At 50.6% G+C, this 22,336-nt stretch overlaps 1 protein-coding gene across 4 annotated transcripts in view; it reads left to right on the forward strand.

The window, feature by feature from the left end:
* Positions 1-21,519, forward strand: part of UIMC1 (ubiquitin interaction motif containing 1) — a 39,388-nt gene extending 17,869 nt beyond the window's left edge. For 2 of the 4 annotated variants that reach the window (XM_054287920.1, XM_054287921.1), the window contains exons 5-13: positions 82-1,239; positions 4,726-4,790; positions 7,279-7,367; positions 8,278-8,354; positions 11,545-11,713; positions 17,082-17,160; positions 18,676-18,796; positions 20,524-20,587; positions 21,025-21,519. In XM_054287920.1, coding sequence (XP_054143895.1) covers positions 82-1,239; positions 4,726-4,790; positions 7,279-7,367; positions 8,278-8,354; positions 11,545-11,713; positions 17,082-17,160; positions 18,676-18,796; positions 20,524-20,587; positions 21,025-21,278 — 2,076 coding nt within the window. In that variant the 3' untranslated portion in view covers positions 21,279-21,519. Of the gene's footprint in view, positions 1-81; positions 1,240-4,725; positions 4,791-7,278; positions 7,368-8,277; positions 8,355-11,544; positions 11,714-17,081; positions 17,169-18,675; positions 18,797-20,523; positions 20,588-21,024 lie in introns of those variants that run through there. The other 2 variants (XM_054287922.1, XM_054287924.1) reach the window with 2 other exon arrangements.
* Positions 21,520-22,336: the final 817 nt, after the last annotated feature.

Raw genomic sequence — 22,336 nt, forward strand, 5'->3', positions numbered from 1 at the left:
TCCAGTGTGCTGGGGCAGCCCTTGGTTGTGCTGTGCTGATAGAGAACACATCTGTAGGAGAGTGAACCTTTTGTTTTTCAGAGCTGTCAGCCCTCAGACTCATCGACTGCATCTCCTCATCTGTCAGTGGAAGCACTGGATTCACAGGGCCCAAGCCAGCCTGCTGAGAGAGAAGGCTCTGAGCTCTTGGGAGGCCTGGCATTCTGCCCTGACACCCCTCCCTCTGACTGCAGCTCCCACTCACAGAGCTCCAGACCTGATGGGAATGGACAGATGGATGTCGCCCGGAGCCCCTTGGTAGTGTTGAGGAGGTTGAGCCAGGAAATCGTTGAAAGCTCACTAGTATCCAGCATAATCGTGTCCCCGGGGAAGGGCCAGCCTGTGACAAGGTCAAGTGAAAAGTCTTCCTCACCAGCAGAAAGTGATTCGAGTAACATGTTACCCAGCGCTCTGGGAGGGGACTTCATGTCTTTGAGTCCCACCTTTGGCAAGGTGGCTTCAGGAGGCTCCTGGCGACTCACACCTCGGAGACTGTTCAGCAGCCCCTCCAGCTCTTCTGAAGCAGCAGGCCACGAACCAAAAGAGCAGCTCCTGCCCTGCACTGGCCATTCTGCAGGAGAAGCTGGTGCTGGGAGCTCAGCCTCTCCACTCTGGAAGAGCAGGACCACAGAACAGTGTGACAGCCCCAGGAGGAGTGGTGGAGGAGCAGGTACCAAACACAGCTCACAGCCTGGGCACACTGCCAAGGTCTGTGTTTCCACAGAGCAAGCAGAGCAGAATGAGGGGTCTGGCAGTACCCCAGATCTTTCCATGCTGTCTGTAGAGGAAAAGCACAAACAGGAGGAGGCAAGAAACACAGTGCACTATTACTGGGGCATCCCCTTCTGCCCCAAAGGGGTGGACCCCAACCAGTACACCAAAGTCATCTTGTGTCAGCTGGAGGTTTACCAGAAGAGCCTGAAGCAGGCTCAGAGGCAGCTGTTGCATAAGAAGGAGTTTGGGAACCCGGTTGTGCCCAGTCCTTCCTTGAGCCCAAACGAGCTCGGGAAAGGAGAAGAGATAAGCAGGGAGAATGGGGTTGCTGATGGTACAGAAGATGGAGACACAGAAGGACAAGAGTCTGAAAACATCAACTGGCTCCACCCTTCAAAGAGGAGGGAGGCAGAGAGTCCAGGGCACAGCATGGAAGAAGAGAAGAACTCCACTTCTGATGATGAACCGACCACCAGCTACTGCCAGGTAAGAGCTTTGTCACTGAGCAGAGGTTGAGCAGCCATGCCCTTCTGTCCTTTTTATGGTTCAGTCCCTTCTGCAAAGCAGGCACTGCTATTTAATGCCCCTCTTAAATTTAGGGACTTCCTCCCCCAGCCACACAGGTTATGTGGAAAGGAGAGAAGTGTACAGGCTGACACCCAGCTCTCACAAGACAGGGGCCATTGAGCAGCGTGGCAGTCATCATTAATGCTGCAGAAAGCAGCACATCCAGCTGATCCTTCTTTGAAAGGTGCAGCCTGGCAGTGTGCCAAGGCAGAGGACACAGAGGTGATGCTGACCACCACCAGCTCTGGTTTATAAACCTGTGGCTGTGTGGGGAGCTCTTGGTTTCCCTTTGCAGACAGATGTGGGTTTGTCCTTGCAGTGCAGCCTTTCTTGTTTGCTCCTCCATGCTTATCTGCATCCATAAGTGCTTCACTTTGGAAGTGCTCTTCTCCCTCGTGGCTGGGAGAGGCTCTGTGTGGTCACAGGCATTTTCTGCCTGTCCTGGTGATCTGTCAGCACGCTGGTGCTCCCTGTCCTTGTGCTGGTGTTGGGCACCAGGCTCGGGTGTGTCAGACACTAGGTGTCAGCCTCTGTCTCTGTCAGGGCTCTCCTGCTGGAGCGGAAGGCAGCTTTCTGTCACTGCTAAGTTTAAACAGATTGCTAGTCAGATGAAGTATTTATTACTGCTGTATTTTAGGTTTGTGTCAGCCTTTTCCAACCCTCATTTTTCATAATGACTTCACTCCCGGATCATTGTATAACTTTATCTTCTCTATGACTGAAGCCTTGGCTCTGTTGTTCCTGTTTTCAAGTGTATTTGATCATTTACCCTGGTGTTAGAAAGATACTTAACTTGTTTTGTGATATTTATATTCTGTCTTGTAATATTGAACACTTAGGAAAAACGTCATGTCTGCATTTTCTGGTTGCAGAAAAAGAGCAGAGCAGCCTGTGCTGAAATGTGACTTTTCATGACAGTGCTTTGGCTCGGGTTTAGCAGATGGAGATTTAAACAAGCCTTAGAGGTGATCTGCAGAGGAAAGGAACTGACTTGTGCCCTTTTTCATTTCCTCAGGATAGATACAAAAGACCTGAGAGGTTCTTAAAGCAAACTGCACTTTTTTTTCTGTAGCTTTTCCTCTGGAAATGAAGGTGTCATTATGCTGGAAGATTGGGGTGACTAGAGGTCTTTGGATGTGTACTCTAAAGCCCTTGGGAAGCTACAGCAGCTGGGAAGGGCATGAACTTTTAATCAGTACTGAAAATTGTGTGGTATTTTTTAAAATATTATCTGTTTAATGCTAATACCTAATTAATTCTTGGGGAGAAAAGAGGTTTTAGTGGTGCTGAGTGGTAACTTGTAACGTACTCCTCTTGACCATGGGAGCTGTCTCAGAGCCATAGCCCAGAGATGTAGCCTTTCTGATATTTTCAAGGTGAAAAAATAAAGGAGGGGGAGCAGATTTTACAATTTCAACCATAGCCCAAAATTTGCCAGTCTTTTATTTACACGAAAGAGAATATTTTCTAAATGCCTTTTCATCTGCTTTATCACACCCAGCATGAGAGGCAGCTCCTTTCTCTCGCCTCTCTGTGCAGTCGCACACTGAGGCCAGAGCAGGTGATTTACTTGCAAAATCAATATGTTTGATGTTTGCTTGTGCCTTGTCTCCATTTTTTTTTTCCCTCTATCAAATACAATTCCACTGGCAGTGACAAAGGAGGGGCCCAGAGCTGTCATGTCTCCACCTTGCTGCGTCTCTTGGAGACCCTTTGCTGCCTGTGCTGCCCTGGGGCTCCCCCAGTGCCACCAGGGCTGCTCTGCTGGTGGGGCTGGTGGGAGATCTTGGGCTGTGCTGAGTGTAGAAACCATCCTTGAGGACTCAAAACCGTCCTTGAAAAAGGACATGGCCTCATGCCACGTGTGAAATGAAGGTGCAAATGATGTGCTTGAGCGAGGCTGCCTGTACTCCTGCCCTGAAACCCTCACCTGCAATGGGCACAGACCTTCCACCCTGAGAGCAGTCAACTCCTGCCACTGCCTCCCACAGCCAGGGGTTGTTTGCACAGAGCAAATCCTGGTTGTCAGGAGATCTCACAGCCCGTGAACCTGCACTAACAAACTTCAGTGCTAATAGAATCAATTTTTTTCAGACCCTTTCAGATAAGGTTAGGGAACTCTCGGTGTTTAGAAGATTCAGAGGGAAAAGATCCAATTCTGGAGATTTAGAGTCTGGTGACCTGAATTAGTGCCATATTTTATAACAGATGTACAAGGGAAAACAGAAACATGGATGAGTGTTCATGACCAGGGCAGAGGCGTTTTTAAGAAATGCACAATATGGGACAAAGACAAATAAAAATAAAAGAGGAGGTGTGGTATTTTATGTTAATGATGAGCTAGGTTATAAAGAAGTAAAGAAAGTGTAGATAAAATGGGATATTTGGGGGTTGGAGTCATGTTAGGGAAATTTGACAGGAGAGGCCTTGATTTGGAACTTGCTGGGGAAGCATCTCCAGGGGTGGAGCTGATCGAAGTTGAAACCTTTGGTGGAAATCAAGCTCACAGCATTTCATAGACTCAAGGAAGGGGGAGGAAAACTCCTTGGGTTTCTTTGAGACCTAGCATGAGAAATTGTAGGCCTGACTGCAAGGACTGCTAATAAACCGTTGTAATTCCACCTGATTAGAGGATGGCAAGTGTAGCGTGTACACTGCAGAAGAAGAAAGGGATCTGGGTAATGACTGGCATGTTAGCCTGACCTCAGCAGTGCATGAGGCTTTTGAACAAATTTTAAAGGAAAGAATAAGTGGAGTAGTAGAGCTAAATGAAAAACTGGATAAAATGCACACAGATTTTCCAGCTGTAGATTGTGCAGGTTAATCTGTTCTCCTCCTTAGATGGGACAGCTGATTTCCCAGGCAAGAAAAATGCAACAGATTTTATCTCTAGGAAATTTCAGAAAAGTGCTTCTCATGGTCAGGCATCAGCTGTACCAGTTGATCAGGTCATTCTGGCTCAAGAAAATAAATTTTAAAGTGGAGTAGGTGAAGGCTGCTGGGGTACCTGGGGGAATGTAGGGGACACTAAAAACTTTGGGTTGTTTCAAACTCAGCACAGGTAGAGGTGGAGAAAAGCTCTGGTTGCTGCTTACAAACACATTGAGGTGGGTGCTGAGAGCAGGCAGAGAGCGTGGAAGATGGTGGCAATGTTGGGAGGAGTGGATGGGCATGGGCTGTCCAGCAAGGTAGCAAAAAGTACTGCCAGGCTTTATTGCAGGGAGCACCTTGCCAAAAGCAGGGATGGAGAGAAAAAGCTGACTCGTTCCGGATGGATACTGAGCCATTTTCAGATAAAAATATACAGCAGACTGGCTGCAGTGTCATGGACAGAGCCCAATGACCCAGCAGACCCCAGTCAGCTGTGCATATTGTTTTATGTAACACCAGAATTTCCCTTTCCAGCCCTCCCAGGTACTGCCTGCAGAGGATGTGCCTGAAGATGGGGAACCCATGCAAATTGCACAGAGGTGAGTAGGGTGATCAGAGTGTGGGGCTCACAGGTTCTCTCTAGTGATATTGGCTCTTCCACTCTCCCTGGAGTGTTTTGGGGTGCAGTCACCCCACAGCTTGATGGAAAGGCTGGCTGCAGCCCCTGCTGTTAAGTATCCCTGTAAATAGATGGCTTTGGAGCAGCAAGGGAGAGGAGGGGCACAGCTGAGGAGAAGGGATCAGTTGCTGTTGTTAGTTGATAAGATGTGCAAGGTGCATTATTGTACAAGTTGAAGGAGTTGCCCCTTGCCCTCTCAAGCTGCTGTGACGTGGTGCAGTAAAGCCATGGGGAGCTGGAGGTGAGTTACAGCCATGCCATCGCTTGTCTGTTGGGGAAGGCAGCATGGGGAAGGGTTTACTGGATTTCTGTGTGTATTTTTATGTTCTTGCCTTGCTGCTGAAGAGGAAAGCAGGGAGGAGGAAGCCAGACGGCACTGCCTATCAGCCAAAGATAGAGTGCAGTGCTCCAGAAAAGCCACTTCAGCAGATGACAGGTGTGGGGCAAGTCAACATGATTTTCTTCAGATTTAAGCCTACTCCTCTTTTCCTTTTTTTTCCCCTTCTCCTTCCTGTGGGATGCAATTCTGCATCAAAGGGTATGGAGAAGAAGGACAAATGGGAGAGGATTCAGGGAGCAAGTTACAAGAAAGGCCAGATAATGTCATGTTTTTAATTTGTTGGGTTTTATAATTTAAACCTGCTTTGGAACAAAACTGCCAGGTTTCCTCTGATCTAACAGCATTTGGCCTGAGCAGTTAATATCAATATGCAGACTATGAAAATCCCTCTTGCTTGCACCTTTCTAACAAGCTTAAAACCTGCCTTGGGGAGCAGGAGGAACCTGCAGCTGCTGCTGAGGCTGATGAGCCTGTGACAGCTGAGCTCTGAGCGTGCGTGGAAGGCAGCGAGGTGTGTGCTCTGCAGCGCTGGCCTCCCGCCTGCTTGGGGCCTGAGAGCCCAGGGTGGGGAGGATAGGAAGGGACAGGGACCTCTTTTCTTTGGTGGAGCTGGTGGGGTTAGTCTGGGACACTCCCCAAGCTGCCCAGGAGCTCCTGGCTGCCTGCTTTGGGGTGGGATGCACCTGGGTGTGTTGGCCCCTCCTCGAGCAGCTGGAACATCAGCAAGGCAAGAAATGGCTGCAGTCTTTGCAGTTTTGTGCACAATAAGTGTTGCCATCTGGCTCCTGGTAATTTGCCAGCGCAGGCCTCTCTTGGGGATGGCTCAGGCACCCCAACTGGCTGGCCTCAGCAGCTCTTAATAGGAAAACATGGCTCTGAGCTGTCTGGAGGGAGTGGAGCAGTTCAGGAAGTGCCAGTCCTGGGAAGAAATTGCTTTGCTTTCTGTGGGCTGCGCTCCCCGCTTGTTCCGCGCTTTGTACAGAGCATGGAAGATTGGGGTTTTAATAAATGATTATAGGCTTTGTTACCAGGAGATAGTTGGTGTAGCAAGAAATGTGGTTTGACTTCAAATTGATTAGCCCATTTTATAAATGTCATAGCAAGTTGTTTTGTGTGAGTTCTTTTGAAGAGAGCCCTGATGTTAGACACAGAGTAAAACACGCTCAGCCTGGATTCATAACAAATGCTTTGAGATGCTTTATTTAGAGAGAAAAGCCACTTGTGATTTCCTATCAGAATTTTGTTATTTATCATAAATCAGCAGTGGCTGTTCTCTCTTCTCTAAGGCCTGTGGTTGAGCTTAATAAATCTTGTGTTTGTCAGTGTGGGGATTCATGTTTTTAAATTGTGTTCTTGCATACTTGATCAGACTAATCAGAGAGCCACGCAAGGCGCAGAGTGTGTCAGCATGGGTGCCAGACTTACTCAGCAATGCCTGTCTGTGTCAGAAAGACACTGTGCAGTGAGGTGGGAGAAGAAAAAAAAAAAGGATTGTGCAGTGAGGTGGGAGAAAAAAAATAAAAAAGGAGGAATTCGAAGGTCAAAATGAGAGGAGCAGTGCTGGGTGCTGCTCCGAGGAACCACCACACTAATGCTGTGAGGGCTTTGCAGCAGGAAAATGCCTTGTGTCACATCCATGCTGCTGCTGGCAGCACAAGGATAAGGGAGAAAATGAGCAGTGTGAGGAGGGAGAGGATAATGTGGGATAAAGCAGGTCTGTCTTTCCTCTGTGAGGATTTCCTTCCCCAGCCAGAAAGAGGCACAGTGCTGGTACCTGCACTTCTCCCACAGAGAGTCCCACAATTGTGAGCAGGTATTTTTACTCCCTTGAGAAGAGATAATGACCCTTTCTGCCTTTCTAGAAGAAAAAAATGTTCCCTTTTGGATTTTTGCTTAGGATGGCATTTTAGACCCATATTTTGCTGCTATCCTGGTAATTTCTGGCTGTCAGATATTGACCACTTGGAAATTATGGCATCATCTGCTGTTCTGAACTGTGTGAGAATGGCAGGTGTGGCCCTCACTCCTACTGGGTTGGAGACTCATGTTATATTTATGTTTTGAACAGCATCTCCACAATGACCCCACTTGGCAGTAAAAGGAACCCAGATACTGCCACAGAAGACTCAGCTGAAGAAGAGATCTCTGTTTGCCCAGGTAAGAGGCACTTGAGACTGTTATGAATTTTGTACCGAAAGTTACACGCTTAGGAAATTCAGAGAAAAGAGAATTTTCAAGTTATTTCAACAAAATGAGATTTCTTTCCCCTCTCCATTTTTCAAGGCTAAAATTATTCAGGTAATTTAGTTTGAGCTCCTAGTTTTGGACCCATTTCCTTTAAGGCAGTTCTGTGACAGGGATTGCTGGAGACTTGCTCAAGAGACACCTGGATGTGCATTGGGCATGGAGGGATCACTCAAAACAAGGTGTTTCTGCAATGCAATCAAATTTTCAGATTTTTCAGTGTGAAGATAATGTGCAAAGCATGAGAGCTGAAATAATTTTTGTTTATATTAATTAAGCATGTTTGGGACTAAGGAGTTTTTCTTCCTTGGTCTCTCCTACCGTGTCTGAGATTTTCTGGTCCAGGGTTTTAAGGGAGAAAAATAATGAAGAGGCTGCTCCTGTTCACAAGCAGCTGTAGCAGGATAGATCATGGTGGTGCTTGGAGGCATATTTTGTTGCTAACAAAGATGTGGAGGTCTGAAGAAGGTGTGACTGCGAGACAGAGCATGGAATGGGAGCTCTGCTTGTCTTGATGTGAAAGCAGCTCTATTCTTGCTTTGTCTTCATCCCAGCAAGTGTCCCACACACATTCCCTGTGTCTAATCTCACTCCCCATGAAGCTGCACAGCTGCAGTGCCTTTATCCTCACACTACCATGCTGTGACTTTAACCCCTCATCTGGCTGTGTTGTTGCACTTTGTCTGATAACATTTGTGGCAAGTCTAAAGAATGTCTTGAAACTGTGAAAACTCTTAAAAAGCGTTAAGGACTAAGCTACATCAACAAGTGAAGAGAGAGTTGAGGGCTGCAAACCTTTGCTCATGGAGCTGTTTTTCTGCAGAGACACAGCCAAGCCCACTGGAAGCTGTTGAGGAGAGAGAAGAGCTCTGTTCAGACAGCAGAGGTGCACCAATGCAGGTAAAAGAGCTTAAAATTGAAGAGTTCTGTTTCCAGTCCTACCTTTTAGACCTTGGTTCAGCTGAGCTCTGCTGGCATTTCCCTTTGGGTAGCTGGAAGCTTGGACTTCTGCTGTTTGGATCCTCACAATCAGTTCCCTCTTTGCTTTTCTCTACTGCTTCATATCTCCAGTCCCTTTTGGCTGGGGACTGCATGCAGCTGCTTCTGAAGCCTTTCAGTCCTGTAGCTGGAGAGCTGTTATCAATTCCAGCCTGTTCTTTTATATCCCAGTGCTGCTGAGCTGGAGGATGCCATCAGCGTGGGCGGCTGTGCTGTGCTTGCCCATGCTCAGGGGCACAAGCTGTGATGCTCAGCAATGCACAGGGACCCCAGGAGCTCTGAGGGGAGCCCGAGTAAACCTCAGTCACTTGTGCTGTCACCTGCTTTTTCATGTTACAGTGCTCTGAACCCCAGTTTGCTCTCCACAGACTATATCCAAGAGGCTCAGAGGAGAGCTTCACCCAGAGATCAGACTGGTGTAAAGATGTGCTTGAAGTGTTGAGGGCTGGTGGTGGTTTTCAGGCCAAGCAGAGTGTCCTGAGTCTGGAAATCTTGAGTTTTGTGCAGTAATAGTTAATAGCAAGTCAGTGGCAGGGCCCTCCTCTTACCTCTTGCTGCAGATGTTGCTGTGTGCAGCCCCTTTCCCCATGTTGTCACACCTGCACAGCAATTGCTTTGCAGCTGTCACTGTACCAACATCTGACTTCAGTTCCTGCTTCTGATAAAACTCCCTTTGTCTATTAATTTAGAGAGCGATATCAAAGGGGTTGCCAAGTACTCCTCTGGTGCAGGGTACATGAATACAGAATCATACAGCTCTTGACAAGAGGATTCATTTGTGGAAAGCTCATTCTGGGAGTTTGCAGCTTGTACAGCACGTCTGCAGTTCCAATGTCTCATTCTCAGAGGCCTCTTAATAAACCATCTTCTGCTCTCGTGTGCCTTTCATTCTGCAGGTATCTCCAAGCACTGCTCAGCCAGTTAGGGACTGCAGCAAGGAGAGAGGCAGTCCTGAGCTGGCCACCAAAGCACATTTGTGACCCATTTGGCTGTGGCCAGGACACTGCCCTGTCCCCTTGTGCGTTACAGAGGGTGCCCTGTGTCTCACACCTCTGCCTGGGTGGGGTGGGGAGCAGGTTCCTAGGGATTGTTTGACATCATTATGGCTGGCAGCAGTTCCCAGACCAGAGCCTGCAGCCCTCCAGGAAACAGCAGAAACAGCTACCATGGCATCAGTGGTTTGCAGGGATGCACTGGGACTGACTTCTTCCTAGCAGATGCTGAGCCAGGACACAGGAGTCTTGTTGAGCTCAGCCTCTAGCATTGCTCTTGGCTGCAAGTACTATGTCTTGTAGGCAATTTCCTCTGCTAAAAAGCAGAGGCAACTGTCTCTGGCTCTGACAGGGGTGATTGGTTCTGCAGTTGAGGTTTTCCAGACTGTTACAGCAAGGTTTTGTACAAGCAGTCTTTTGTTACAGAATGTTGCATTTCCATTTAAAATTAGTAATTTACCGCTGAATGTAGGCGGGCAGGGTGTGCAGAATTGGTGATCTCCTAAGATTGCTTTAAAAAAGGCAGCTAGAAGGAGCAGTGCCTGCTGCTTTTCCCATCATATTTTTATGTGTGTTGTCTGTGTAGCACAGGTTTGATCTGATCATTCATATTTGACACGTCTTGTGTTTTATGGCTCTTGAGTGTGATGCCCCACAGTGAGGACTTCACAAGATGTAATGACACTGAGATGTGAGAGAGGGGTACGAGTGTTAATGCTGTAAGTGATGTACTTCAGCAGCCTGTGTTTGGCTGGAGGAACTCTTGTGGCAACTCCTCTGCAGAAATTCAGGGCAGAGAGCCTCCCTGGGAATGAGGGATGTTCCTGGGGCTCGCCATTGTAGCCTTTCACTGGTATTGGGGAGAAATGCATTTTGAGAGTCAGAATCTCAGTTTGAGTCCCAGTCCTGCAATTTTTGTCTTAGCTCCTGAGTCAACAAAGCACCCTCCTTCCCTTTAGGACATAAAAATCAGGATCAGATCCTCATTTGGGAAAGGAAGTAATAAAGCGAGTAATACAGCAAAGCGCTCCAGTGGCACGGAGCATCTTGGCTGACCCCAATTACTGCTTCCCTGAAATGATACTGTTGGAGGGAAGCAGACAGCAGTTTTGCTGCACACTGTCCACATGTCACTGCTTAGCTCTAAGGACAGAAACCTCTCCCATATTATTTTTCTATAGGTTTCTCTACGTGGTTAATATTTAAATAGCTTTTCTTAATCATCGCAGGGAGGGGAAGGTTTTTTTCTTAAATGTGGTAAAATCTTACAGCAAGCCTGACTAGGCAGAGATGCAGTTCTGAGTGAGATGGCTGCAGTCTGCTGCATTTGGGAATGTCAGTGGTGTAGGGAGCAGGCTGGCTCTCCGTGGGTTGATAGTGGAGCACCTTTGCAGCTGTGTGACCAATGCAAAAAGAGAGTGTCCATAAGTGGTAGTGGCACCCTGAGAACGTACACGAGCTGTGACATTCTGCCCTGGCGAAAAGCCTCTGCTAGTAATTTTGTGTGACACAGATTTTTAATGGTATTCCCTCTCTCCTTGATCGGTGTCCCCTCTCATGACTGCTCCAGTCACCTCCTCTATAAAGGAGGAGCTTCAAGTGATCTCTCCAGGGTTCCTAACACCACAGCAGCCTCCTTTCATCCTGGGGGAAGCTGTGTTCCCAGACAATGCTGCCTGTGTAGCATGGATCATGTCCAGAAACTGATGAGCACAAGTCAGGTGTTGAACTCTTGCTTTGCCCCATGAATTTTCCATCAGTTTCGCTTCTGAGATTTCCTGATTAATGGAAGCTTTGCTGTTTTTCCACTTGAGTACAGGTGATGTTTGCCTTAAACGGTGTGCATGGCTGTGCAGGGAGTTTCACCATGATTCAGAAGGACATGTTGCCTTTGCAAGAAAAATTAGTTATTAGTGCAGTGTAGTTCATTTAGCCACTGCTGTTATTTCTGAGCACTAGGTGATGAAGGAAGAGTAAAAGTTATCAAGAAAATCTGAGTCTCTGTGAAGGTGAGTAGCTACCAGACAGCATGGAGCTCTGCACCTAAGCAAAGTAAAAGAAACAGCACTGTCTGGCTAATTTTTCTTCTTCTTCCTTAGGTTGGTGGGGATGAAGACGCTGGCAGGGCTGTGTCTGAGTGCAGTCCTGCAGCTGGTGGCCCCGTGTCGTGCCCTCTGTGTGACCACAGCTTCCCAGCTGAGGAGATCGAGGTGCACGCCATGTACTGCGACGGCGCGGCGCGACCGCAGCCTGCCCAGGACGCTCCAGGTGTGCCACGCGCTGCTTCCACGCCTTTGCTCCTCGTGCTCACCCCCTTCCCTCTTGGTACTTGGCAGGCAGGTGCTGCAGGCTTGTCTCTCTCAGGATATTTGGAGTGTTGGAGGTTTGTTCACTCTGCCTTGTTCCGTCTCCACGCTGCCCCAGAGAGTGTTTGGTATTTCCAGCACCTCCTGCACAGAGTTATCATTTCTGATTGACTTCACACAATGATTCACCACATTATCAGCTCCTGAATATTACCCCAGGATCTAGTCCTGTATGCTTCAAGCAGTACTTGTAAGATTTGTCTATTGTGTGCTTTGTTGAGGACCTGCAGAGAATGTGGCAGTGGTAGAAAATGGAAGGCTTGAGCCATGTGGGCAGTCGTCCTTCAGGGCTGTTGAGAGGGGAAAATGTTCTTGTACTAGTGCAAGAGTGGCCTGTGCTCTGCATGGAGTCTGACATTTGTATGTGCAAAAATGGCCTGTTTGGGTGGCAGAGACTGCAGAAAAGTTTCCCTCTTGTTTCACTAAAATTGCAAAATGATAACTATCAGTCTAGGGGTGTGGATTTTTCTCCTTCATGTGAAGAGTGAGGCATAGAAGCACAGAATGCCCATATTAATCCTCTTTTTATTCTTTTTCATATCAGTTTTCCATAGCCAACCTTTGTAGAGCTTAAGTGAACAAATACACTGGTTGGTTATCAACATATTCAGTAAGTTATGTTTTAGCTGCTGCTTGAAATGTAAAATCTGTGTTAGCACAATGTCAGGTAATATCAAAGTAGTAGCTTGTAATAAGATTAACTTTTCAGGCTGTGAATATATAATTTTCAGTTACATACTGGCTTGTTAAATGCAGCCTAAATCTATGATGTTTGAGCAAATCATAGCTAGTACAAGAACTGTAACTTCTGCATTCCTCTAGCAGGAGGAAGTTTCACCATGTAATCTTAATGCAGAGTTGATGTAGTTTAAAAATAAAAGGTTCCTGCTATACTATATCTTTGGGGATGTGACATGGGTCCTGTCAAGATAACTGGAGCCAGAGTAAAGGCTGATGCTGGCTGGTGCTTAATTTTGGTGGAAGGTTGTCTCTGCAGGCACAGCCCAGCTACTGATGCAAAGCATTTGGCTCAGGCAAATCACAAATTATCACAGTTCCTCTCCCATCCTTGAGACTGATAAAGGTCTTATTTGTGTTAAAAAATGGAGCAGAATTTCTAGTGTGCCTTTTAGCAGGAATGTCTTTGGCCTTGTGGTATTCTGGTCCCTGGTGTGGCTGGACTGAGAGTGTATCCATTGATCCTGGGGAATCCCGACTGTGATCAGGAAAAGGCTTTGAAGTCTTTGGCAGTGCAAGGGAATTTGTTCTTTTCTTTGGCATTGGCTTTCAGCAGGACAGAGTTCAAGGCTGGCCTCTCCATTCTGCTTCCAGGCTGGTCTCCTTGGGGATGTTTGTAAGGGTAGTTATTTTGGAATTGCTACTCTGCTGTTCTGGCTTGTTCAGAACAATCCTCCTGTAAGGAAACCAGCCTGGAATAAAAGGAATTTTGCTCTGTAATAATGGCTGTAAGCAGAGCAATGGGTCTGGGACAAAAATCACAGTAATTTGAGTTTTCTATTGCCAGTTATTCTAGTATTTTCCCTGTAGAGACCAGGCTCTATTAGCCATAACAGTCTAAGCCACCTGTGTTGTTTGCACCCAGACTCTTTGCAGTACCATGGGCTTCCCAGGCTTGGGCAGAATCCTGCCTGCCTGTGGGGCTCTGGCTCGTGGGGCACCTCAGGACAGTTTCCAACAGCTGTTGGAAGGCAAATGCACCCAGAGGGCTCTCAGCTGCTGGGCTAGTCTGTGGGATTTGGGTTGAATAGGCAGAGATGATGTTCAGCTCTGAGCAGAGGCCAGACAGTAGCCTGGCACAACTATGCAGGTACAAAAGGACTCTGTTTCCAGCGCTGTTGCCTTGGCATCCACCACTAGCACAACATCCACAGGTAAAGCTAATGCATGGGGAGAAAAAAGATGTGAGAGAATTGTCTTCTGAAGCAAATGCCAGCTCCTGTGTGGGTCCAGAAGCTGTTCTCTAGTGCTGCAGCACTGTGTGCTCTTGGCTGGCTGCTGGCTTCCTCGGGAGCACAGCAGCAGCCTTGTGTGAGAGGAAGTCAGAGTTCTGCCCTCTGAGCCATGCCCTGATCTGTTAAGAAAAAATGGCTTCAGTTTTCCTTTGGTGCACTGGATCAGGGGTTCTTAGTCTGTCTTCAGATTTATTAATTAGCCTTACTCCTGATGTCTCTGGAATTGCAGCCCTGCAAATTATAGCTGTCAGTGGTTTTCATTTTAATACTACAAAAGGATGGGGTCTTGCTGGTTTTACTTCTCTTCTTCCTTCTTATAATCATGCACCAAAGTCTCTCAGTCTTAGGTCTCAGGAGGCCAGTCAGTCTGGCTGATATCTAAGGGCAAGTTTTCAAATGAGCAGCTGGGCAAGATGAGCTGCAGTTGCTTCCCCTACGTACATGGTCAACCTGGCTGGATGCCCAGACCGCCACGTACCTGGGCAGCATGAAAATCTTATCATGAATTTCCACTTTCCTGTGATCTGAGTAAATAAAAAGAAGAGCCTGATGTTGTGTTAGCCACTGTACCAGGCTGGGGAGGGCTGAGGCCCTGGGTTTCCAGCTCAGTGACTGGTGTTAATTCCAAGTGAATGAGTGGAGCTGTGGAATTTCTGTGCCAGCTCCCTCTTTCTTCATGCACTCAGCTGAAGGGGCTCACTTGTGTGAGAGGGCTCTGCTGGAGTCACCACATCCATCTCCCCCTGCTGCTGCCAGTGCAGGGATCTGCTGGTCTCAGTCTGGAAGGGAGTCTTGGCTGCAGCCGAGTACAGCAAATACTCCTGGGCTTTGTGACATACTCAATGCCTCTCACCCTCCATCTACATCCATCCAGCATTCTCAGTTCCCAAGCAAGCCCAGGAAATGAGGATTTGGTATATCCCTTCCTCCCAAAGGCTCAAATGCAGTCTTGATGCAGCTGTCAGTCTTCAGCAGCAGCACTGGTGCTGTTAAAAAGCTCTTCACATCAGTAGAAGTGGCACTGATACAGCAGAAAGAGCAATGAAATGGGTGCAGAGGAAAACTGTGTGGCTTCTGAGAGGGGACAAGATGCCATGAGGCAGACACTGATGGATCCTGCAGGGAGGTGGCACAGAGAGCACAGGGAGCAGATCAGACTGCAGGTGGGCTGAGCAGGGAGGTGAGGAGCTCAGTGGCTCTGACCTCACTGCTCCACGTGCCAGCCAGACCTGGCAGCCCAGGAGATGCCCAGGCTGAATATGCTGAGAGCAGGGCCATACTGGGCAGGGTTTGCTGCTCTTCCCCAGGGTGAATGCTGGAGCCAAGGAGGCCAAGAATGACTTGTCAACCAGAATTATTGCCGAGTGAGGGAAAAGGTTGTTCTTGGGCCACAGAGTATGTCTGACCCAGCAAAGAGCATTGCATTTGAAGGGTTACAAGGCTCCTGTCACACAAGCAGGTCAGCACTGCTCTGTGGTGGGGATTTTGCCTGTGGCAAGTCTTTTCTTGTTCTGAACCCTCTTCTTGAGGGCAGGGGTTGTTCCACCAGCTGGCCCTGTACTCTCTCCTCTGCTGCTTCTTCCAGCATTGCAGCTGAGGGTCTTCTCCTGGGCAGCTGCAGAGCTAGTCCCAGACATCTCTAATGGGCCCATTATGCCAGATGTGTTCACTGCTTTTGGAAGAAAATAGAAGTGATTAACACCTGAGCTGGTGCACAAGGCTCGTTAAAGAATATTAACGAGCACACGCTGATTTGGAGAGCAGTTCTCACCACGCTGTCAAACACACGTGTTGGTTGGCTTCTCGGGAGGCTGGATGGCCTGGGGGGTGGCCATTGTTACCAGTCATCCTAGTCAGGCTGCCGCTTCAAATCTGGGCCAGGCTATATTGAAGAGAGGCGTTTGCTTTAGTTCCTGTGAGCGATGAGCTGTTGGTATCAGTCATCGCCTAGGAGACAATACCCACATCCCAGGAAGCCTTGAGCTTGTTTCTTCAGCATGGTTGTCTCCCATCAGCCCCACCAGCTCTGAGCACTTCACAGCACATTGCTGGTTGTAGCTGCAGATCAGTGATTGCCGCTGAAAGAAAGGCTGTGCTGCATTGTGGATAGATATTGGGGTTGCCCAACATTCTAGAAATGGAGTTTTGCTAAAACTCGGGAGAATTCTCTTTGTTCCGCACAGGATTTTGTGCTTCGCTTTCTTTATCACAGATGATGTGCTAACAATAACAGGTTTGTTGTGTCTATACCTTGGAGTCAGACTTTGGTCCTCTTGAGTATGGGAAGCAGCATCACCAAGGCGTAAAACAGCTCCCTGCATTGTCCCCTTAGCCAGCATGCCTGAGAGCGCTCACTGTGACATCTGTTTGGGAGCTGGAGTCTTGAACGTCCCTGGTGAAGCAAGCTAAGCTATCTGAAATGTTCCCTGAGGATCTTTGCTGGTGGTATGTCAACAGGAATACGCTGAGAGGAATTCAACTGAAAGGGACAACACTCCAACGTGCTCCCTGCAGATGCCTGCAGAGCCAGTGGGGAAAGGCTGCTGGGGCTTGCTGGGGGAACAGAAATGGTTGGGCCCGTCATCAGCTGCTCAGCTGGGATCTCACTGGCTGCCCATGTGTTGGAGCTTCTGGAGAGCAGCACTGCTCCTGCTGGAGATCTTCATCCAGGGGACTGCCAGGGCTGTCTGTGACAATAACACACGGTTCACATGGGCAGTGGGAAAGCAATGAGTGTGGGCTAATGTTGTAACTCCCCTTTCCAGTGTGAGCTGTGTCCCTTCCCAGCCAGGCTCTCCATCAAAGGTCTGGTGCCTCTGCAGAGCCCTTGCCTTGGCTCTGCATTCCCCTGAGCCCACAGCTGGCACTGTCCCATCCTGCAGCAGGCACGGGAGCCTGGCTTGGCAGGGAGCTGGGCCGTGCTGCCAGAGCAGCTGGGTAACGCTGCTCTCAGGCTGTCACACTGCTGTCAGCAGCTCTGAAATTCCTGTAAACTACAGACTGCCAATCCAGCTGTTTCTGGCAAATTAGGTGTGAAGTGGTCAGCTGGCTCCCCAGTCTGGGAAAGGTAAATTTTTCAAAATCCCCCCAAGGAAAAAAGGACACATGTTCAGCAACCTCTTCTGTAGGAAAGAAAACCCTGCTTGTCCCAGTCCACTGCTTCTTCACCTCTGCCATCACTTCTGCTGCAGCTTTGAGTGGAAGTGATGGAAACTTGGTGCATTTGAGCATGATGTAGGGATGATTTGGGGTGAATGGTAGTAACCCTTTTTGTTAACCCTTTCTGTTTCTCTCCAGTGCTCACCCGGCGTCAGAGAGAGGCAAGAAATAAAGCTGCCTGTGGTAAAAGCAGCCCACCATCCTCAGACATTGACAAGTAAGTAGGTATGCCTGCTCCTCCAAGATTATCTCTGTGCTTCTGTACTAGCTTGGCTGTGGATGTCTTTATTCCTGTACATATGCTGGCCGTTGGCCTTATAACAGTGTTTCCCTAAGAAATTGCTTTTCCTCAGTGCCTCTTGTTGCAGTGCTGGCTATATTTAAACAGAAGCAAGAGGAATTTGCTGTTCTCAGATTGTTTATTTTTGCACTGATTTCCTTTCAGCCCAATCCATGACGGGTCAGGGGCACATGGCTTCTGGGGGGGAGCTGTAGCTAAAATGGTGCTAACTCAGCCAGTTTCTGATGGGAGGTTTGAGCTTGGTAACCCCGGGAAAAGAAGAGGCCAGGACATGGAGGATGTCAACATGGCACCTGTAGTGATATTCTTAATTAAATTAGACTTTCAGAATAGCAGTGGCTTTGTTTAATCTCTCTCCATGCAGCCCCTCCTCCTGCCACCCACACAAAGCATCATAAGAGAGGATCTGACAGTAAAATCCCTGCTATGGAAGCAATTTTGCTGTTACAAACAGTGGATGGCAACATCACTAATGGAATTAGGCTAATTATAGAGAGGACAGCTTCTGTTTAGACACATTATCTGGGTAATCAGCACTGACTGGAAAGAAAATACGGGAAAAAGTGCTGCAGAGTTTTGCTCGATGGGGGCTCTCCATATGCATTTTAGAGCCTGGGGTGTTTCACTCAGAGAGTACCACTATCAAACTGAACACAATGTTGCTGGGGCTGGTCCCTGGGGGCTTTGTCTCTTCCTGGAGACAGTCCATTCCTGGATGCAGCTTCCCTCCTGAACAGCCAGTGTCCTCTTCTGCAGGGTGCAGTCCTTGCTGAGAGCTGGTGTGGAAGTGAGTGTAGCTGTGTAAATCTATGCCTGACCTTCATCTCCTCTCACCCAGAATAATCTTCTTCCCAAGAACACTCAGTTGTCCTGCGTGAGCCTGAGCATCTTCCACCCAAACGAGGGGGTTTGAGAAACAAGCTGAGGCAACCCCCCAGCAGGAGCATGTGCTCTGCAATTCCTCTCCCTGCATGGCACGATGTAAAATGGAGACAGTGCAGAGAAAGGCTTGATTTACTAGTCAGACAAGTTCATCCAGCCCTGGTAAAATGTCTCTCTGATTTAACACACTTGGTTTGCTTTTCAGGCAGAATTTAACTCCCCTTTGCGAAGCCCTTGCACTTCATTTCTGTAGATTTTGACAGGGTGCTTTATGTCTGGGGAAAAATCAGTGGTGTTCGAGATAGTTAGATGAGCAGATTTGATTACTGTCCCGCTGCTGCAGCAGCAGGACACAGAGGAGCAGGCAGGGAGAACTGATAATCACTCAGTCCTTGAGATTGGTGCCGGCCTGACCCCACTGGGTGAGACTGGATTTGGTGACACGTCTTCTCCACAGCATGGCCTGGGGGAGAGGAGTCACTGCTGGTGTCTGGGAGCCCGGTGCAGGGTGAATCCTAATGCAGTGCTCTGTCCTTTGCTGCCTGGCAGGTGTGAGAAGTGCTACCTCTGTAAGTCACTGGTGCCACTGCTGCAGTATCAGAGGCACGTGGACAGCTGCCTTCAGGCTGCTAGGCAAGCTCAGGGAACCAGGAGGCTGCGAAGAGCCAAGGTGAGGGGCGCCCCTGCACACCATCCCCTTTGCTTTGTGCTGCCTGTGGGGCCGGGCTGGCAGCAGGAGCTGCTTCCCTGGCTGGCAGGGATGAGCTGACCTGGTGTAGGATTGCCTGTCCCTGTGGGCTGCTGTGGACAGAGAACTCATTGCCCTCCTTCCCACGACGGTCTGTGGGAGCACGGAGCGGTCCCAGGGGTGAGCTAATCCAGCAGAGCTGCCAGCAGTGGGCAGGCAGCCAGGGCTGTCCTGCTGCCAGCCAGCACAGCCTCAGTCCTGCAGCCTTCCTCTGCTGAATGTCGATGGAGGGGAGGCCAGCGTCAGCATGACAAACCTCTCTGGATACCCACAGGCCCATTCCCACGGGGAAGGCTTTGGAGCCAGAGCAGGGGAAATGCTCAGTGCTGGGAGCAGCAGCAGCAATGTCCCAGGGGAGTTGTGGGGGAGTGAGTGTGCTGGAGGTGTGCTGGGTGTGGGCGATGTGCCTCGCTAGAGGAGGTGGGAGGCAGGAGCGTGGGTGGCAGCTGCCTCACAGTCACTCTCCAGGTGTTAGCCCCCACCGTGCCTTTTCCTGCTCATGGCAGTCCCAGGGGAGCACAGAGGGTCCTTCCAGGCCTTCCTGCTGGCTCCTGCAGGCAAAAGCCTCGTGCTGCGGCTTTGCCTGCGCTCAGAAATGTGATTCACGGCATGAAGATGCAACATGATGTCTTAGTTTTGTATAATCCCTTAAATCCATCACAGACCTCAGCCCTTTGGGGATTCAGATGCAAATGATGAGATTTCTGGTTGATGATTTTGGCTGGGATACAGCCAAGCACTGTGTGGTTCAGAGTACTGCAGGGCATGGCTGCTCCTGCACGTGACCAGCTCTGTGGGGGCTCTGATTCTGTCCCTGTACCCCACAGCTGGCTGCTGTGTGGGTCCTGCAAGCAGGCACAGGGGATGGGGGAAAGATGCTGAAGCCAGGGGGCTCTTTGGGAAGGTTCAGCAAGGCTCTGTTACCTCTGGCTTTGTCTTTTACTGCAGTGGCAGCTCACTGGGGAAGCCTGGATGTTGGCTGCGCCATTGCAAAGCTTCCTAATGGCACAGTTAGGCTTGCAGCTTCCTGCAGTGGCCCATTTTGGGGGGATTTGCAACTCCAACACCACAGCTGGGATGCCAGTGCCTTCCAGAGCAGTTCTGGGGGCAGGGAGCAGCCAGGAGAGGGGATTCTGCTAGGCCAGTGAGGCTCAAAGCAGCCAGGCCAAGTGATCTTCCCCTAGCATGTGTGACCAGCATGGCTGCATCTTCCCAGGGGCAGAGAGAGGGCACAAGGTGTGTTCCCTGTCTGGCTGTGCCCTGAAGGAACACCCTTCCCTCCAGCACCAAGCACCAATACCCATGGACAGAGTGGGCTGAGTCTGCCCTTGGACATGCAGTGCTGGGGGATGTGTTCCAGCGGTGTCAGAGCCCCTGATGCCCCCTTTTATCACAGCCCTGTGCTTGCTGGCTGGGCTTGGGGGTGGCATCCTGTACCCTGGCCTCCCTCTTCACCAGGTTCTGCTTGATTACTGCTCTCTGCTGCCTCTGCTTGAGCACTGGTTGGGCTGGGCACAGAGCAGTGCCCTTCCCTCGGGTGGCAGCAGTCCCTCTTGTGCCCAGCCTGACCCTGAGGGCTGGGGGAACCATCCTGGCTAAGGGGTTCCCTCGTGGCAGTGCTGTGATGGTTGTTCTCCTCTCCTTGGCAGGACACTGGAAGGCAGGAGAGAGGACTCCTCAGGATGCTGGAGCTCTCGGAGAGCAAATTTGAAGGTGGAGAACTTTCTATTCCAGCCTGGCTGGGTTGTTGCTGCTTTGCCCAGCTCTCCCCTTTTGGTCCTGGCTCAGCCTGGGCTGTTCTGGGAGAGTAAATTCCCCTTGGAAGGGTCTGTTCTTTCTGAGCAGAGCAGGGGGCTGTGGGCTTAGCTGGCTGTCAGCATTCCCCAGCTGGCTGCACACATTCCTGCCAGTACCCACTGGGTGTGTGCCCACTGGACCCACACCAGAGCCCTTGCAGGAGTAGGGGGGTCCTCTGAACCATTGCCCCAAGCCATGTCCAGCTTTCTGGGGGATGTGGGAGGCTTCTGCTGTCCCTGTCTGTGCACCAGTGCTTCCCTCCATGGATCCAAGGACAGGAGGAGAAGAGGGGGGAGAGGTGCTTTGGCAGCACCCGTGGCTCACAGGAGGGCTGATGTGTGCTTTTGTTGCAGGTGCTGACGCGGGGACTCCCCTCACTGGATTAGGAGACCAGCACTCCTCTCCCACACTCTCAGCCGCTGATGGGGAGCCGTCAGCAGACAGCCCCGTCTCCCTTCAGCACCTCCCTTTCCATGGCTCCCCTGCCAAACCCGGCATCTCCTTGGAAGGCATGGATGGCGTGGTGGACTCGGAGCCATGCATGGCTCTCCGTGCAGGCAGCCAGCACCGGCCCAGAGGCTGCCGCCGGAGAAGGCACAAGTTCTGAGGGTGGCAATGCTGCAGGGACCCCCGGCCGCTCCCTGTGCCCCAGCGAGGGTCTCCTTGGCACTGTACCCCTGCTTCACCTGCAGCCTTTGTCTCCTGCGCCCCTTTTATATGTTTTATATGACCTGTGCTGGGAGCGCTGGGTGGAGAAGTGACTGTGTGTTTTATAGGTGCCTGTGCAGCTTTGCTCTCTCTTACAGAAATGGAAATATATTTATGTATGTTTTTATGAAACTGCAGCACCACGGCAGAGCTGTGCTGGCTTTCTCTGGGGAATGGGAGGGCACAGGAGGGAGGAGAGAAGAAGCAGCGGGCGGTGAGTCCCCAATCCCACTGCCAGGGGCCTCTCCTGGAGCTGGGGTTGGTGGGGAGGGCTCGGGGCAGAGGCTGCAGTGTCCTGGGCTCTGTGCAGCAGCACAGCACTGACACTCCCAGCCGGGAGGGGCAGAGGGCACCTTGGTGCCAGCTGACAGCCGCAGTCAGCGGATGCAAGGACCGGAGGAGCCACGGCCGCGGTGTCCCGGTGTCCTTGGTGCTTTCCCTGTCCCCTGTCGCTCCCCGGGGCTTTGCCTGCCTCGCACCGGGCCTTAGAGGGATCTGCTCCCCGAGAGCATCCTTACGAGGAACGGGGGAGGGCGACCCATGGCTAATTAATGGCACGAGCTGGTGCGGAGCTCATTAAACCCGGGCTTTAAACGGCGCTGCCGCGCGGCCGGGAGCGCGGAGCGGGGAGCGGCCCCTCACGAGGGTGGGGCCCGGAGCGGCGCCGCCCATTGGCCGCGGCGGGGCCGGCTCGCGGCGGGCCGACCAATGGCGAGCCTGGGCGCGGCTGTTGCCAGGGGGACGGCGGCGGCAACGGCCCCGCTCTCGCCGGCGCGGGTGCCGGCCCCATAACGGCCCCTCACAGCGGCCGCGGCCACCGCCGGCCCCGCACGCCGCCCCGGCCACCACCGGGCCCTACACCGGCCCCGGCCACCATCGGCCCCTACACCGGCCCCGGCCACAGCCGGCCCCGGCCCCACACCGGCTCCAAACACCGGCCCCCACCATCGGCCCCTG

The sequence above is a fragment of the Melozone crissalis genome, unplaced genomic scaffold, assembly GCF_028551555.1.
Source record: "Melozone crissalis strain CALT ecotype California unplaced genomic scaffold, PUWL_Pcris_2 ptg000061l_1, whole genome shotgun sequence".
Classification (NCBI taxonomy): domain Eukaryota; kingdom Metazoa; phylum Chordata; class Aves; order Passeriformes; family Passerellidae; genus Melozone; species Melozone crissalis.